Raw genomic sequence first — 19694 nt, 5'->3', positions numbered from 1 at the left:
TATGCTAATTTTATCTCTTCAAAGAAAATCCTAACAATATCAGGTAACACATGTTGGATTTCTAATTAGATTCTACATTTAAAATTTTGAATGTCTTTAGGGTGCAAAGATTGCTGCACTTAATTCCACTAACATACTTCTAAAAGTGAGTGGCATCTACACTTATTCACCCGATAATAATTGCTGCCATTTATTGAATGTTTACTTCACACTAACCCTGTACTTCACCCTCACATTAAAAAGAAACCCACTTTATAGATAAGGAAACTGATGTGCAGAGAGAAGGAGAAAATGGTGCTGCTATTAAGGGAGCCAGGATCTGGTCTAAGATTCGTGTTCCCCTAAAACCAATATTCTTAAACATTATGGTGTTTAACCTTCGATCTAGCTATGTGGTCAGAAGGTTCTTCTGTAAGTTGGTATGTGTATGTATAGTTACGTATATATGAATTCCAAAATAAATGATATTAGTCTTGACAGAATCACCATTCCATTCCTCATATTTTAGCATATAATATAAATAGTATATTATCATCTGAAATTATGAAGTATCCTTAAATGTAGAGCTAATAAACTCTGTACTTTATTTAACCACATGTTCTTAGGCACTTAGAACATGTCTCTCCCATAGGTACAAAAGCACATCCAACAAAAACTTACACAGGTCCATCTAGAAATAGCTTAAATTAACAAAAGAAAACTGCATTTTTCAAGACTGACAGGCAAAGGAGATAAGTAATTTCATTGTAGATTGAAACAGTAGATAAATAAAAGCTCAACTTATGATTCAAGACTGATTATTCAAGTCAGAAGAAATCTGTTTTCTCTGAAAACATTGCGATTGGCTCTGTTAGAGTTAAGTCAGTGTCAGCACTTCTGGAATAATGCACATGTATGCTGTTTGCCTGCTGGGGTGTGTTTCTGGGTAGAGCATTATGATTTGTGACTGAATAAATCAGCTATTCATTGCTACCCCCCACCGTCAATAAAACTTGTTTTTCAAGTTCCTTCTCCTTCATGGTTTTTTTGTTAACATATTCATCTCAGTAATTAAAATAAAAGCTGTACTTTTTGTGGGGTTTTTTGAACAACGAATTGATTGATTAATTAAAAGCTACACACTTTCTATAAAAGATACCACTGGAATTTCTGACAAATATTGGTCTTCTCCATATATCCCAGGAAAACAACTGTGTATAACATCACTGGAGAAAGCACAGGGCCATCAACAGTGGGAAGTGGGGAGCAGCCAGTGGGGGCTGAGGAGCAGTACAACCAGCATCACCTTCTCTAAAGGTGAATAAGAAAGGCAAGTGGCTCCCTTTCTTCTATCTCAAATTCAGAAGAACAAAGATTATTACAGGGAAAGTTTAATTTCTACTTTTTATTACGTTTATCATTATGAAGTAATGCCAGGCAAAGTAAAACAATCACTTTTGGTACTTCCCAGGCTTCCACGGCTATTAAACAATTCATAATATTTATCATATTTATTTTTGTTCTCAGAGGCTATCGTAAGAGTCTAGAATTTCATGCATGATCCAATTAACTAATTATACTTATTTAGAGGCCATGAAATGCCTAATTGCAGTCACAAATAGGTGATCACTGGCATAATTAGTTGTGCTAGCAAAACTACAGTCACGAAATTTCTTGGGTCAAACCACACTAAAATTGTGACCCTAATTATAGTATTGTTCTCAGTACAATGCTGTCTTAATATGTCAGCCATCCCATGTTTGGAAAATAACTTTTTTTTTTTCCTTTTGGAGACAGAGTCTCACTCTGTTGCCCAGGCTAGAGGGCAGTGGCGCGATCTTGGGTCATTGCAACCTCTGCCTCTCGGGTTCTCCTACCTTAGCCTCCGTAGTAGCTGGGATTACAAGCGTGCGCCACCACACCCAGCTAATTTTTGTATTTTCAGAAGAGACAGGTTTCACTGTGTTGGCCAGGCTGGTCTCAAACTCTCAACCTCAGGTAATCCACCTGCCTCGGCCTCCCAAAAGTGCTGAGATTACAGGCATGAGCCACTGCGCCCGGCCTGGAAAATAACTTTAACTGGTGAAAACATTATCCTTTAAATTTGATATGCCAGTTTTTAATTCACTAAAACATTTCTAGGAAAATTTCAAAATAAAACCTCAGGAATACAGCAAAACTAATTCTTGAGATTGCTCTGGTCAAGCATGGCAAAACCGTTAGCTAAATGGCACACAATTGATTATCACTTAACCAAGTTCTGACAAAATTCTAAAGTAAAATAACCAAATGTTTGTTGTCAAGAAAGAAAATAAATCGGCCAGGCACGGTGGCTCACGCCTGTAATCCCAGCACTTTGGGAGGCTAAGGTGGGCAGATCATGAGGTCAGGAGATCAAGACTATCCTGGCTAACATGGTGAAACCCCATCTCTACTAAAAATACAAAAAATTAGCCAGGCGCGGTGGTGGGCGCCTGTAATTCCAGCTACTATGGAAGCTGAGGCAGGAGTGGCATGAACCAGGGAGGTGGAGCTTGCAGTGAGCTGAGATCACACCACTGCACTCCAGCCTGGGTGACAGAGTGAGACTCCATCTCAAAAAATGAAAAGAAAGAAAAGAAAGAAAAGAAAGAAAAGAAAGAAAGAAAGAAAGAAGGAAAGAAGGAAGGAAGGAAGGAAGGGAGAAAGAAAGAGAAAGAAAGAAAGAAAGAAAGAAAGAAAGAAAGAAAGAAAGAAAGAAAGAAAGAAAGAAAGAAAGAAAGAAAGAAAGAAAGAAAGAAAGAAAGAAGAAAGAAAGAAAAAGAAAGGAAGGAAGGAAGGAAGGAAGGAAAGAAAGGAAAGAAAGAAAGGAAAGAAAGAAAGGAAAGAAAGGAAGGAAGGAAGGAAGAAAGAAAGAAAGAGAAAGAAAGAAAGAGAAAGAAAGAAAGAAAGAAAGAAAGAAAGAAAGAAAGAAAGAAAGAAAGAAAATCATAGATATTCCTAAACAATTAACTGGCATCCTGGATAATGTTCCTCCCTATAAACCTGTGGCCCTTATCTGATATGTAGTCTTTCCATCCCATTTGATTTGTTGGTGCAGTCGGTCAACATGCAAGATACATCAAAAACAGCCTGACCTCACTGGAAGCCAGGTTCTATAGGAGGTCACCAGAGCCACCTCCTCCACCTCTCACTACCTTTCTCCTTTTCAAGAGAGGGAAGGAGAGAGGTAAAGAGAAACTAAAATTAAATAAATAAATAAATAAATAAATAAATTTTAAATCAGAGGGGAAAAAAGGCAGAATGATAGATGCTTTCTTATTTTGAGATACAAAAAGGCAAAAGGACAGTCAATAGCTGAAGGAATGTGAACTGTGGTAACCTGCAAGAACATTTTCCATGTGTTCTGCACTGGCTGCTTAACTTAGCCAGTTAAGCATAAGAAACATAAGAAACTGTTCATAAACAGTTTCATGGTTCATCCAATAGTCCTGACTCCAAAGTCTATATAACTCTATCTCCAGAAGACTCAACTGACACATAATAGTGACTTGTAATAGTGACTTATTTTATTCTAATACATAAAATGCATTACATCTATTGCCAAAATTTGCCAAAACACGTCCTACATTATATTAACCTTGTTTCTATAGTTGTCTTAAGCTGTCCAGGGTTGCTTTTTATTTTTCATTTATTTATTCTGTTTCCTGACTAGACAGTAAGCTCCACAGTAGCAGAGCCTACAACTAAGGGCACTATAAACCAGCAGATTCTTGTTAATTTGTCTCCTATTCAAATGTCCACTATCCATATTTAGACATAAGGCTTCCCTGAGCCACTGGTACAACGCCCTTCCATTCATTTGCCATGGAGAACCAATTTAGGACAAAAGACAATCAAGAGTCCACTAAAAAATAATCATATTTCCCAAAGATTATTAGTATAGAGTGCTGATGGTCAGGACATCTATACTGCAGACACTTTAGCACTATATTTGTATAAAAATTCTAAGAAAACTGGCTTGCAATATTTCGTCAGATTGGAACTGTAATTCTATTCAAAAAAAAAATTTCTTAACGCACTGACTTTTCTGTGGAGTTCAGAAAGAACCTGTGATGGGTGTTGGGTTTCCTAGAGAACAGAATGTTTCATTTTGCTCTAATTCATTCTATTACCGAATTAAACTTTGATGTATTGGTCTTGACAAGTGCTTCATGCTGATTGTATTGTGTATGATAGTATAATCACTCCCCATGCATTTCCCACTGGCTGGCTGATTAATGCAACAGATTACCTGCAGCATTGATGGCAAGGGGGAATCATTGCCCTTCTGTACTCTAAACTGTTTGTATTTCAGTGTGCATGTGTGTGTCCAGGCACACACACGCACCCATGAATATCACGCACATGGGTGGAGAAGGCTAGATAAAGCAGAAGAAGAAAATGGAGGACTCAGTAAAGATTAATACCTTTCAATCATTGTTTTCAGTACACCAAAAATAACTGCTTAATGTTTCCAAGTAAGTGTCAGCATTACACTTCAATTATTCGTTCACTTTTTTATTCACAAATATTTACCGAGCATCAACTATAATATCAGGCACACTTTTTCACCTTCATAGGAAAAATAACTTAAAAAATTACTTTCACTATTTGTGGGAAGGAGGGGAAAAAGGGGTAAGATTATCAAGTGGACATTAATACAGGAATAAAAAGAGGATTAAAAAGGATGGATACGATATTAGTTTAAATGTGCCAATAAAGACAATAACTGACGATAATACTATTAAATACAATGAGTGGTTAATGGTTTCCAAACATACAGGTATATCTTTCAAATTATGTGATCCACATATGACCCTAATGCAAAGAACATCTTCTAGCGCATGGTCAATCTGTTCTGATGAACAGGTTGCTGGATATATTAATCTCATTTTCAAAGTGGCAGGGGGGAAACAGACTTTGTGCTCTTGGGAGCATTTTGGAAGTATTCCTCCGAACAGGATTTTCTCTCCATTCCAAGCTTGTATTTGACCCAAGTGCCCTGTTTGGAATTCTCCCATCCAACTCATTCAACCCTTGATCATACACAAAGGAAGACTATGGCTTCCAATCTAAGCCACTTCGAGGTCCCTCTCTGATTCCTACTTTATTAATGCTTCTCACCCTCTTCTCCAGGTTTGCTGAAACAGATTTTGAAATTTATTAATCCAGTTGGTCATAGCTTAAAATCACAGAGATTTGGCTTTCTATTTCAAAGGTTATCTTTGCAGCAGAAAGCACAGAGAACTGAGTGAGTTACCCACATTTCAGACAACTAGTATCATGACCCTGGGTATTCTGTCACCAGATCAAAGTCTAAGAAAATATCCCTAAGACTAGTTATTAATTCCCTAAAGCAAGTTAATGTCAGAAGACTCCGGCATTTTACTATACAGAGTCCCTTTCTTATATCAATTTTGGAATTTTAAAATAAAACACGAAAACGATGTTATACAATTATCAGACAAGCTTACAAGCAGCCTCACAAAAGTTCACTTGTTGCAAATCATTTGCCGTCTTGCCTTCCCCTAAAGTATATAGGAGAAAGCTATTTATATAAATTAAAAAGTCATCCTTTGTCGGCCGGGTGCAGTGGCTCACGCCTATAATCCCAGCACTTTGGGAGGCCGAGGCGGGCGGATCACAAGGTTGGGAGATTGAGACCATTCTGGCTAACACGGTGAAACCCTGTCTCTACTAAAAATTACAAAAAAATTAGCCGGGCATGGTGGTGGGCACCTGTAGTCCCAGCTACTCGGGAGGCTGAGGCAGGAGAATGACGTGAACCCAGGAGGTGGAGCTTGCAGTGAGCTGAGATCGCGCCACTGCACTCCAGCCTGGGCGACAGAGTGAGACTCCATCTCAAAAATTAATAAAAATAATAAAAATTTTTTAAAAAGTCATCCTTTAGTACGGCAGTCCCCAACCTCTTTGGCACCAGGGACCGGCTTTGTGGAAGACAAATTTTCCACGTATGAGGACTGGAGACAGAGGTGGTGGGTTGGGGCGGGGGGGTGGCTGCCGGGGCATGCTTTTGGGATGAAACTATTCCAACTCAGATCATTAGGCATTAGATTCTCATAAGGAACATACAGTCTCGATCCCTCACATGTGCAGCTCACAATAGGGTGTGTGCTCCTATGAGAATCTAATGCCACTGCTGATCTGACAGGAGGTGGCACTCAGGTGGTAATGCTCACTTGCCTACTACTCACCTCCTGCTGTGCACCCTCAGTTCCTAACAGGTCAAGGACTGATACTGGTCCACAGTCCGGGGATGGGGGAACCCCTGCTTTAGTACATGTCTAATAAGAGTACCTATTAAAAGCCTATTGAAGATAGTGATTATCAAGCATACATATAGTATCGGAATCCTTTCCTCCAGAATAATCTTGATGAAAACTCTAGTAGTAATGTGGTAAAGTCACACTGTTCTGATTGAGAAGGATCTGCCTCGTGCCTTCAGCACTCTCTTCCCCCTGACCCCAAACCTAGGGACTCTGCAGGGCAGTGTCTGAACACCCCTCTAAGGACAACCATTTCTAACTTCCTTGGGTTTTCCTCCCCATCATGAGCCTAACGAAGCTTAAATTAACTATGATAGCATTTACAAAGCACCTTGTTTGATATTGGCACATACACAGAGCTGCCTAAGGAGCTGCTTCAGCCTTCCCTTTGCTTCCACTTCTTTCCTTCCTGCTCCTGGCATCCCTGATTCTGTGAAGCCCCTGGGAATCCCAGATGGCTTAAAATGAAGCTTCTCAGACCTCGTTAATTTTTGTACGCTGCCACTTCACGGTAAGAAAAGGTGAAAGAAATTTTCTTCCCCAGCTTGTCTTGCTTCATTTTCACTCTCGCTCTCCCCCTCCACCCTACCATGATAGTACTCTCTAGATCCACAGCCTAGTAAGGAGACTTCCCTAGTCAGATTTCCCATTGGTGGATGTTTCTTGAAGGCAAGTGCAGTCAGTACTGTCTCTTAGGAAACAGGAAAAGTAGGGAGAGAACTTTTCTAAGAATTGTGAGGAAGAAGAGGACACCTTATACCAATGCTATGACATTCCTATTAACCACTAATGTGAGAAGAGTATCTATTGTCAATGGACTAATGCTGTAAGTAGAAAGATGACATAAAAGAAAGTAACTGGAACCCATTCTTGATACAAATAAAGCTACTAACACACAACATATATAAGACAGTAACACTCAAGTGTATTACAATGAGCCGAAAAGAAAAGTGCGTCTTAACTCCTCACCAAATCTCCATGCTCTATGTTTAGCATAAGGTTTCATAAAAACACACAAGGAGGTGAATCTCAAGTGTTGTTACAAATTATCTAATTCTATACAGAAACAGTTTAGACAAAGGATACTACTAAGAATTTCCAATTGGTTAGACAATAAGATCAAGTGACCTGTAAAGTCTCTTTTAATCCTGAGAATCTATTTTTTTAATTCGTATTTTAAAGTTTTTCTCTTTATTTCCACTCTTCCCTATCCAGGGAACTGAATGGATAATTAAACCCTAGCAGCCACGGTCTAGAGGATAGTTGATAGCAGTACACAGCAAGTATTTATCCTAGGTTTGCCCATACATTCTCTCTTTTGGTTTACTTCTGACCCAAACAAGAGATTACTCTGTTTACTTAAAGAAGCAGAAAATAAACCCCTCTTTTCCACCCCCACAGCAGGGCAGAACTCCGAGGTCTATGACCCAAGAATAGAGTTCTGAGTTTTAAGAGACAGAAAGCAGTAGGAAAGCACAGGGAAAGAAAACAGGCCCCAGTAATGAGGACCTAGAAGCAGATGAGCCTCCTGAGAACAGTGCTGGAGGGAAGCAAAGCCTTCTCAGCAATACAATTGACCAAGGCCTCTGTATTTAGAGGAATCTCTCAACGGCACAGACAGAAGCAGAAACTGAGACCAGAGTATACAACCCCATCCCAGCAGGACAGCTTATATCAAGAAGGGGTCTGCAGAGCCTACAGGGCATATGAGATAAAGTGGTGCTGGCAACTCTATGGTCATTATCAGGGCCTAGTTCAGGCCAGGGCAAAGACAATGAGCTAAGGGTCTTCACCAGCTCCTTACCAAAGGGGACTCAAAAATGGGATACAAATTTCACTGTATTCCATCATACAGTAGTACCCCATACTATAGCATGCAGTATCTGTATTTACGATAAGCTGAAGTTTATTATTTAATACAGTTCTCCATCAATGGCATGTATTTGGCTGTGGCATCCATGTGCTTGTTTTCTCAAAGAACCTGAAGTTAGAGGGTCCCTGTAAACATGGGTACAAATGGGCGACTAGACTAGGTAAGCTCAGCTGACTATGGCAGTCAGGACTGCGGTACCATAGCTAGGCAGACCAGGCCAGGCAGCTCTTACAGGGTTTATTCCCCACTAGGTGAGCTTCGCTTTGCCTCTGCTCTGCTCCGAGTTAGAGAGACTACCTGAAAGAGAGGCATATAATAGTGTTTAAAAATAAGCTGGCCGGGTGCAGAGGCTCACACATGTAATCCCAACACTTTGGGAGGCTGAGGCAAGCATATCACAAGGTCAGGAGTTCGAGACTAGCCTGGTTAACATAGTGAAATCCCATCTCTACTACTAAAAATACAAAAAACTAGCCAGGCATGGTGACGTGCGCCTGTAGTCCCAGCTACCCAGAAGGCTAAGGCAGGAGAATTGCTGGAACCTGGGAGGCAGAGGTTGCGGTAAGCTGTGATCACACCACTGCACTCCAGCCTGGGCGACAGAGCGAGACTCGGTCTCATCATCATCATCATCATCATCATCATCATCATCATAATAAACTGAGGACATTGTCTAGTCTGGTGGTTATGTTTCTGAAGTCACTGGGATTAAATTCTTGCTTTGCTACTATGACCTCGGGCAAGTTATCAAGCCTCCTTAAACCTCAATATTATTGGCTGTAAAATTAGGGCAAATAATTGGACCTATTTCACAGGATTGTTTCAGGGATTAAATAAAACAACACATGCATTAAGTGCTTAGCACAGTTCCTGATAAATAAGTATTGGCAACTATGTTATCATTAGCAGCTAGACCAAAATGAGAAATAAAGCAAAAATCCAGGTTTTATGATACCTATCTACCATCTCCCTTTTTGCTTTTAAGTAACAACACAGAACAGCAAGGTTGGATAGAAAATCTTAACATTTTTGATAATGAATTTGAAGGCTCTCTACTCTCTTCCACAGAGCCCACTGCTGTCTTTGTTCAGGCTGTTTCTTTTTTCTGGAGTAGTCACACTACTTTTCCCTGCAACACACCTCCGTAAACATCCTATAAAACCATATTAAATTTGGTTTCTACAAACCTTTGTACTAATTTGTAATGAAATTACTCTATAAAAGTTCTCCTTCACCCATTCTTGGCTGTTCTTATTTATCACATCTCCTAATGTTTACATCTCTCTACCCCCTCCTGATGACTGCTACTATCACTACCCCAAAATCAAATAACTAATACATCTATTCCTCTAGACATAGCAAGTGCTTCATACACACTGATGGAGAGACCACAGGAAGACCTCTGGAAAGAAGGTTAACAATATAGCACTGACAGTGGTATGTCGTGGGAAAGCTGTACTCTCCTTATGCCCAGGGAAGACAAACAGGTAGATGACAAGCAATCCTGATATGTAGTTCATTAGAATTACATTCTGTACTTCCAGCTATTTGGAAGTTACCAAGTGTGTACTGACATCTTTTTGCTGCAAGGGAGCTCTGGCAATTGCTGTTTTCTTTGTGGTACTAGCAAAGAGGGAACTACGTATATGGGGAACCATTTTGGTAAGCTTTGTAGTTCTCAAAAAGAAGCAGTTGTTCCTTAGCCATTAATTCACCACCATCAACTTTAAAATGTGGCAAGCTTGAGTTAGTTTGAATAACTCAACTAAAGTAAGAAGCTCAAAACAGGGATGGGGGTGGTTGGTGGGGGCAGTTATTAAGCCTCCTGCTTTCAAAGATGTAAGACAGCATTCCCCAGAAATTTATCCACAATTACCTATAAAGCAGAGTAAAGCAGAGTCTTTGGAATCTTATTTCTGGTACACAGAGACTGTCCTAAATTACTTAAAAGTATCATTTTGAATGTGTGACTTAAGCATATGTTTTTCTCCTTATTCAAGAATAATGTAGGTGGTTACAGAAAAATCACTATTTGAGTCTGGGATGGAAGATGGAACAGCATTTGGGTCCGCGGAGCAGATTAATTCAAAAAATACAGTCTCAAAGGGTAGGCTGTGTTCTCTACTGCCGAACGCAGTTAGATTTACTCTAATTCTAAGTGTACTGAATCTGTATACCACTCAATCTATCTAGGACCCTACCAAGGAACATTATAGCTGTTGCTTAATAACAAGTGGTCAAACTAATCAATGAAATTCAAACTAGAAAAAAAATCTAACTATGGCTATTTCTGCTCACACAGAAGTAGGTCTCCAGATGAGAAGCCGTGAAAAGAACTCGAGAGATGCCACCTTGTTCTCGTGAACTGAATGAGCAAAGCTCAGCGCAGCAAGGCTCTTGCAATGGCAGCCCATCCTCTCCCTAAGAAACAGGATTTATATGCTAGAAAGCAAAGCGCGTGACTCAGCTCTGAGAGAAAGTTAAGTGTTTAAAACTTGGGGAAAAACATATTATGTAACAATTGAAAATAAAAATTTAAGAATATTTCCCTGTGATAAAACTGTAATTAAGTGTTATTTAACTGTTTCCTCTAATGACATTCATTTTAATTAGGTTTTAATAGACTGGCAGCCACAACCTATAGTTTTATAAAGCAAAGTAAAATTGCAGTCTAGGAATACATTTAAGAAAAGAGAGCCATCAACACAGATGAGAGGTTACAGTATATCCCCTCATCCCTAGACCCCCGCAGTAATTAAGTGTGCTGAACAGACAGCCATTACAGCTAACAGTAGGTGTGCTCACCCCCAATCAGCACTGGGTTGTTCTTTGAAATCCAAAGGTTATTTCTGTGATCTGCTTTCCAGAAAATGTGCATGTCACAGAATAAAGAATGTAATTCAAGAGGTGTGTGTTCTATAGATTCTACTAAATATGTAGCTTCTATCAAACGTACAACCTCTACCATTACAATGGGGCTTTCTATTTTAATATATACCTTTTCTTATAGCTGATTATGATACAACATTACTCATCTTGTGAACACTGGCGTATGTCTGGGAAAATGAACATCATGCAGAGAAAGTAAAATTAATATTTGAAAAACTGACTCATGTACAAGATAAATGTATCTGCAAATGAGATGCAATAAACAGGACCTTAAGAGTATGCATCTGTACCTATTTCATACTACATTATGAAAATCAGGGAGTAAATCACAAAAGTTAACTCATACCAAATGAATGTCATAGGCATTTATATTAGAAAAGAAACACAGAATAATCAGTCCCTTTGTTAGCTGGAGCATGGGGGGAAGAAATTGGGCCTGTGGCTACCACAAATAAGTTTTCATATATTCACTTGAAAGAAAGAAAAAGTTAAAATAAACGTTACTTTTACAATTAATTTTGAAACATCAACACTTAAATTTTCATAAATCACATGTAAGCAGGAAATTTTAAATCTTGGGGAGGGGGACACTGGGCTGCATGAAAAAGATTTTGTAATCTTCTGGCTGACAATCTGATGGCTCCAAATCCATCTGCCAAGAAGCAGAGTTACTTGGCTAGCATACTCTCACTTGTACACTTGCATCAGATTAAGGCTTTCATGCCAGGAATCTTTTTTTTTTTTCCTGGTGTACTGGCCACTGCCAGAAATGGACCCAATGAATCCACCACTGCTAAGGAGTTAAGCATCTGAGATTTAATTTAACAGTTTCAGCTTTATTAAGCTGTCACAGAGCGGCCACACTTTGATAACAGTAGCTGCTCCAATTATGGCTTGGTTTAGGGTTGACAAGTATAATGATTCATTCGCGGCACATGAGAAGCAATAAAAGGTTGTTTTGCATTACAGCTTTAAAAATGTGGGCATTTTTTTCATTTAATTTGTCACTTAGCTTTTGCTAAGAGGACATTTAAATTGCAGTAAAAGGCAAATGGGGCTTTTAGTTTAAATGTAATCCCCATATTTAAATGATCTGTAATGGCGCGGTGTTGGAGTGGGAACACTATTGTCTCACAGTGGGTCCTGATGGTGACATGTGACATTTGTATTCAGGTCCTGTATTATCCATGTGGCTAAAGGGCTTCCAATTTCATTTCACAGCCAGAAGCCTGCAGAAAACACCAATTAACTTGCAGATCCCATTTGCCGACAAAACTCAGCCTCTTCTCAATGTCTGGCATCTGGCAGTGCTCAGCATTTAATTCCAAAGCAGAGCCTTGAAGCAATGTGAGCTCTGTGTAGGGGCACAAAGTCAAATTGCCCCATTTTATTAAGAAGCAAAAGCCTTTCCTTTTGTAGTCCAGAAGCAACTTTTAGTTAATTTTTTGGTGAATGAATATTAAGATGTGATACTTACTGTTACCTCTACGTGAGATTCTTCACAGAATTTAGACCCCATTAAAATGGCAAGTGACCTCTGCTTGCCATCAGAGTACATAGGAGAATTTCTAGCAGTCTAGTAATGATGGGGTGGTGGGTGGGGGGCACACAGGACAAGAGGTTGTGGTCTTTATGCCGGACTGAAATAAAAGAATTTGTATAAAGCCTGGTCCTTAATTAGAAAGTAGTCCATAAGAGGGCATAACTAGAATCAGCTGGTGGAAACTTCCACCTAATAAAAATTTATACTTCTGATTGAGGGTTAAGGTACATAATTTTCAAAACCCACTTGGAAAAGTGAAATTTGACCATGAATTAAATGTGAACACTGCAAATTTTATTTGACTGTACCACCAGTACCTTTTTTGGTAACCAAAAAATTTAGTTGCTATTTTCTTCCTAACCAGTCATTTGTAATTCTAAGTTTCTCTAAGTACCAAAGCTCTGTAAAATTGCATTCATTTAATATTAATTCAATAATTTTTCCTTAAATGATCCCCTTCATTATAGTTTTCTTAATGCTAATCCTGTTTACTTTATAAACCATCTAACCAATCTAGTCTGTACTACAGAGTTACAAAACTGAAAAAGATTTACTTGAAAAGTAAAACATTCAGGATTTTATGAAAATATTTATTTAAACCATGCATTATACTTGTGTTCTCTAACCACCACACTGTGTCCCCAAACATCATTCTAATACATGGAAACTATCTATTGTAGTTAGATTGATTTACATTTTGATTGGGGGAAAGGGCATTACTATTATTGCAGGAGACTCAAAGAAAGCAGCAAGATTAAGTTATTACAAGATACTTAAGAAAATTTCCAGGGAAAAAGTCAACAAATATCTAATAGTTCACAAGTAGTGAACTTGTCCACAGCCAACTCCTGAATGTATATCCTATTAATAGGAAAAAGGAAATACTGGTGTCAAATCCTTTACCAACTTGCTGCATAACCCTAGATTATATAGTATCATGTTTGAAGTCTCCTAACCTCTCTGGACTTGTTTCCTTATCTGTAAAACAGCTAATCTCAAATACCCCTTCCGATTATGATCATTTGGTATCTTCACAGACGACAGCATCTTTTGGTTTAGACTACACCTGGGATCAATCAGCATGATGTGGTCCATCATTAGTCAAGAAAAATTTCACTGAGACTAGGATCTTCTAGTAAATATAGACAACATTACTTCTCATAAAATTAATACAGGCACTGATATATTTGTCAAAATTTCAGGTGTAACTTATAGATTTCTTAATAAAAAGACAAGATAATGAACACATCATTCATTATTTCCCTAGCGGTGAACATTGGGTACCAAGACTCATCCAAACAAAATTCCCAGTATTCTTTTAATGAACATGACTAGTGGATTTCTCATTTTTTTGAACACTTGCTATATTTGTATTTTTAACCACCAGGAATTTAGGAAGCAATAAATATTAGAATTTGCTGTATTTTTCCATTCTGAGGATCAACAGTTCATTTAAATCTATAGTAGCCAAAAATAAAATGAATATCCAAACTAATTTCAACAATTCCACTGTGGGGAGAAGGGGAAGACTAAATTTTAGCTGAATTGATTACAATATTAATCTAGAAATAAGTAGCCAGCTCTACCATATAAAACTGCTATTTTAAAATGATACAGCTTTTTTTTTACCCCCCAAATACTTAAAGGGAGATTCCTGCACTTAACTTTCCTTGAGATCAGGCAATTCCCCCAAAACTCTGCCAAGGTCGTTTTCTGTAAATGCCAGCCCAAGTTCTAAATCCTCCTATGCTTCTAACCTATATATTGGCAACATGTTCCATGTATGAGCAGCTCTCTCTTCAGCAATACTACGACCATGTTCTTGAAACATCTGACTATGGTATTTATCCATATGCAAATCAATGGTAATTTGTCGGGAAACATGCTTACCCAGCTCATCCCAGAGCTGCCTGTATTTGTCAGTCATTGCAGTGCCTTGTTGTCGCCAAAGTGACAGGCGAGGGTCAGCCATGAATTGCTCTGTTATCAAGGTCAACATGCGGGCCCCATTGGAGTCCCTCATCTTTAACATCTCCCGCACCTAGTGGGGAAAAACAGACCTTTGGAAAATTGTTCAAAACAAAAACACAACAAAATCCCACAGCAACACAAGAGACAAACCACCACTTTTCTCTGTTTCTCTCTCTCTCTGTGTGTGTGTGTGTGTGTGTGTGTGTGTGTGTGTGTGGTGGGGGATGGGCAGGAGGAGTCAAGCCTTCACACCAGCCCTCTTAAGCAAACAAAATATATAATTTAAAACCATTCCCTACTCTAAATAGCAATTTAATCAAAGAAATGCCCATTCATTATTTTGAATTACATTTTAGAATCCGTATGAAGAAAAAATGCTCTCAATTCCAAAAATGTTCTGGTTGGGTCTTACACACTGATTAAGGTGAGTAAATCGTGTTTCTTGTGTCCAGTAGAAACTTCCTCTTTTTTTTGAGACGGAGTCTCGCTCCGCCGCCCAGGCTGGAATGCAGTGGCCGGATCTCAGCTCACTGCAAGCTCCGCCTCCCGGGTTTACGCCATTCTCCTGCCTCAGCCTCCCTAGTAGCTGGGACTACAGGCACCCGCCACCTCGCCCGGCTAGTCTTTTTTGTATTTTTTAGTAGAGACGGGGTTTCACCGTGTTAGCCAGGATGGTCTCGATCTCCTGACCTCGTGATCCACCCGTCTCGGCCTCCCAAAGTGCTGAGATTACAGGCTTGAGCCACCGTGCCCTTCGGAAACTTTCTTTACCAGTTCTCCTTCAAATTATCTCTCTTATCTAAACCAAGTACACTTTGTGATTCAAGATTACACTCCAACAAAGTAGGCATTCATGCTTTGACAAACCACAGAAGTAAAATCTGGCACTGGGAACAGGTATCTGAACCTACCTAGTTTACCAAAACAGGTTTAAGCAAGGTGCTGCTGTTTCCTTGCATAAAATGAGATGCCATAATTTTAGTAAGATGCCATAACTTTGCTAGCCTAAAGAAATACAATACCAAAACAAACATGACAAAAATGGAGCATCTTCCTGACTCTCCCACTGATTATACTTACCATCAGAAAAGCAGAGCCTAATGCAGAGTCCACTGAGAACTCAAGAAATATTCTAAGTAGATCTGATAATGTGTATAATAATAACACTTGGCCTTTAGTTTTTTTAGGAACAGCTTTGTTGAGACATAATTCATATATCATACAATTCACAATTTAAACTGTACAATTCAAAGGTTTTTAGTATATTCACAGTTGTGCAAGTCCTTCAGTTTTTGAGATAAATTAGTACTTGCATAACGATTCTCTCTCACTTAAGTTTTTTTTATATAAAGAGCAGCAGCATACTTCTATTGCAATGGTAAAAGAAAATTGACAGAGCTGTTAAGTTCAAGAACTCTCTTGCTCTATATGGGTGATCCACGAAGCAGAATAATAACCACAGATCTAATAAGTTAACTTTGCCTCTCAAGTTGGAACTTTAAGCTTTGTCCATTACTCTTGTGCTACATTTCCCAAATAAAAGAAAAGAAAAAAGAAACACAAGGGTAAACCTCTCTGCAGGAAGCCCTAAATGAATCCATCCACTCCAAAAATGTGTACTGCTAAGTATTCAATAAGTAAGAATCTCAGCTGTAATTTCCCTGTAAGAAATTACTGGAGCAAGGTCACGAGCAGTAGAAAAGGTGGGGTGGTTGATCCTTCTTTCAGGACTCTCTCTATGTGAAAGGCAAGGAAAGGAGAAAACAGTAGATCCTCAATAAAGCAGCCCAAATCTAAAATAGATCCTGCCTGATGTCTGTACCCTCAAGAAATGGAACTTCCTCACCAACTTTAGAATTTGAGCTTTATAAATAACTCAAAAGCACTTCTACCCTGAATCACAAAGGTTGTGCTTCCAGGAGCGTTACTTCAGTATTCCTATAAAGGAGTTTGTTCCTAATATCAAAGTACTAAAAACTCATTAACAGGTGAAGATGGATGAAGCAAAGGAGTTGCCATTTTTTGGATACAATGTTAAAGAGTTTTACATTTATACTTACTGTTTAATTTTCACAACCACTATGTAAAATAGGCCAGATTATAATCCCCATTTTATTAATTATAAGACCAAGCCTCAGAGAGGTAAAATAATTTGCCCAATGGACAAGGGGAACAGCTTGGATCAGAACCTGTATCTGTCTTAACTTCAAGTTATGCTAATTCCAAAATTAGAGGTTGCTATTACTTCACATGGCATACATAATGTATATATAATATACAGGGATAAAAAGAACAACTTGCAGATCAGTCTAATAATACATCTTTCAAACTGTTTCTAACATAAGAATATATGAAATACTTCCTGTGCGTCTAAATATACTAAACCTTTTATATTATTAGTATTGTGGATTTGATTTAATGTTTATTTTTTCTGGTAGATTTCTAACCTATTATGCAGCAACAGCAATGAAAATAAACACTTTACTCTTAAGTATATAAAACAGAACTCTCTGTGTAACCAGCACTCATGTACATCTATAGCTTAATGGTAATTAATTTGCAGACTGTTGACACGGAGGCATGACATGAGTTTGAAGTGCCTGTGAATCACCAAAGAATGCTTAAATCATGTGTAAAGTAGTATTAGAGTTAAATGTATTTTACTGTAATCTAATTCTGGGGAAATTGTCAATCTACATATGGTATACAGGATAAATCTTTATAAGCATGGTATTGATTAAGCAGAATACACTATTCCTGGCCATACCCAGTAACAGGGTTTACTCTAATTCTTTTGAACTAAAAAAAAAAAAAAAAAACCTTCAATTATAACAAGTATTAGAGAAGATATTCAACAAAAGCATCAATGAACAGTTATCTGTTCCCTTAAAACCAACTTTAATACATTAATCATTAATCATAATGATGACTATACCCCCCAATGAAAATATACTGATTTAATATTATTCAAAAAGCATTTTATTCAGTATTTACAAATCTGTGTATGATACTGAAACTTCTGTATAAAGCAAAACACACAGCTTCCGCTCACAAGGAACTTATGACCAAGATAATTTAAATTCTTGAGACATCAATTTTTAATGATGGAGATGAACAGCAGACAGCATCATTTAACACCATTATCACAATGATTTTAGGAAATATGTTATTATTAACTAATTTTCTAGATGAGAAAATTAACAAATAATTTGCCAAGGTTTATATACTTAGAAAGATCTAGAACTTGGATTTAAACTGAGATCTATCTGACTCTAAAACTCAAGCTCTTGAAATTAACTTATAGATACTGACATTATTAAACTAAATAATTAAAGCACATTTTAGGGATTATAAAACTATGTTCTCTTGGGAAAATCAACTAGAAAGGGAAAAACTTGAAAAAATGGCATTTTGAATAACATTGTTAATTATTTTGCTTTTATTATTGTAAGAGGTTTTTCAAAACTGTATAAATTATCACCATTTTATTGATAGGAACTGAGAGAGACAAAAATGTCCCACATCTTGTCTAAGATCACCTAAGGGGAAAAAAAGCTTGCATTACAATACAAAAGTTTCTATTGGTCAACTAACTTAGACCCTGTTCTTTAATTTTCAAAAGAGACTTTATCCTATTGTAGACATGATCATATTTAGATAGTCCCTATATATGTATATATTTAGAATATTTCTTTAGAAATAGACAATCATACCTTTGCAAAGAGCAAATTAAGCTGCTTCCCTGATCCGTGGTACCCGCCCTGGGAAAGGAACAGTTTAACCTGTTCTTGAACCTGCTCTTCATCTAAGTGCCAGCAGTTTTCATCATCTATACTAGCACCTGCTGTTGGATCGGGAGCACCTAGAAATAGAAAGAAAAATAATAACACACAGGCTAGATAAAAACTCTGTGCTAGAAGGATTAAGACTCTTTTTGCCTACTTTTTAATTCAATCTCAATTTCAATTATACATACAAATTTATGACAAAGTAAATACAAGGATCACTCTCATTTCCAGAACTCTCCTGATTTGTGCTAAGCCAAATGCAGATTACTTTAGAACTGAGATATTCCTATTTTTTAGGTTCAGAGACTATTATCTCTGGAGATGAGTTTATAGGTTCTCTAAAAAATCAAATTCACAAAAGTGTTTCATTGTAAATACATGATGTTTATAAAGCTGTGTAGGCCACGCTGGAAAAAATGTTTTTCAAAGACTTTAGAAAAATATGAGACAAGTTAACTCAGCAGAGTATTTCTCTCTTTACTATGTTAATTCAATAAGTTTTCACCATTATCTGCTGCTGTATAAACTACATGCTGACATAAGTCTTTAGTTGCAGAAAACCGCAGATTAAAAAGGGAAATCAAGCCACATGGGAACAGGCAGTGCAGCTGTTGTATTAAACCAGGTTGTAGTATCACCTTGCCAAACTGCATAAATATTTTATTGCTGAAGTACACACAAAGATAACAGCTATGTAATAAGCCCTGTGTGTAAAGACTACCTTAGAAATTTAAAAACTACCCAGATATTTAGGCAGGTAGATTGTTTCACTATTTGCCAATAAAATAAAATGGTATTTTAAGGTCTAAGTTTCAAAAGTAATATATAAAAAATTTAGATCTAAAAATCATTCATCCTCAGTGTTTCATCTGCTTATCAACCCTTTAAAAAAATACATCTGTAGGTGTGGTTTTGTATTACTTTTCCTGTCTTCTAATGATCTAAAGCAGACTCAATTAACCAAAGAAATAATCACTAGCATCTGCTTAGAACCAGGGTCTACTAGTCCCTAGTAGAGGAAGGCAGTGGGTCCCTGAGCCTGCCTGCAAAAGTATATGTTCATTCATTCATTCAGCCAGTCAACACATTTACTGAGTGCCTGACTCAGTGCCAGCCTCTCTGCTAGACTTGGGGATAGAATAGTGTACAAAATAGACAGAATTCCTGTCCTCACTGAATCTATAACCTAGTTCAGAGGCTTTCAAATTTTGCTGAACAAGACCCCACAATAAGAAATATATTTTACATCATGACTAATATGTTTATGTGTCTGTGTGTTTACATAATTAATCTGCAAAAATTTGATGAAAGAAAGTGTCCTTACTATAAGCAGAGGCTCAATA

General features: G+C 37.8%; 1 protein-coding gene across 1 annotated transcript in view; it reads right to left on the bottom strand.

The window, feature by feature from the left end:
- ZSWIM6 (zinc finger SWIM-type containing 6) overlaps positions 1-19694 on the bottom strand; it is a 110050-nt gene that overhangs the window by 38376 nt on the left and 51980 nt on the right. Inside the window, exons 3-4 of the mRNA XM_031666819.1 lie at positions 18277-18425; positions 14483-14633 (exon numbers count right to left, since the gene is read on the bottom strand). Coding sequence (XP_031522679.1) covers positions 14483-14633; positions 18277-18425 — 300 coding nt within the window. The remainder of the gene's footprint in view (positions 1-14482; positions 14634-18276; positions 18426-19694) is intronic.

Source organism: Papio anubis, chromosome 5 (genome assembly GCF_008728515.1).
Source record: "Papio anubis isolate 15944 chromosome 5, Panubis1.0, whole genome shotgun sequence".
NCBI lineage: Eukaryota > Metazoa > Chordata > Mammalia > Primates > Cercopithecidae > Papio > Papio anubis.
Note: the sequence above shows the minus strand (reverse complement) of the source record. Positions and strands in the feature narration are given on the sequence as shown.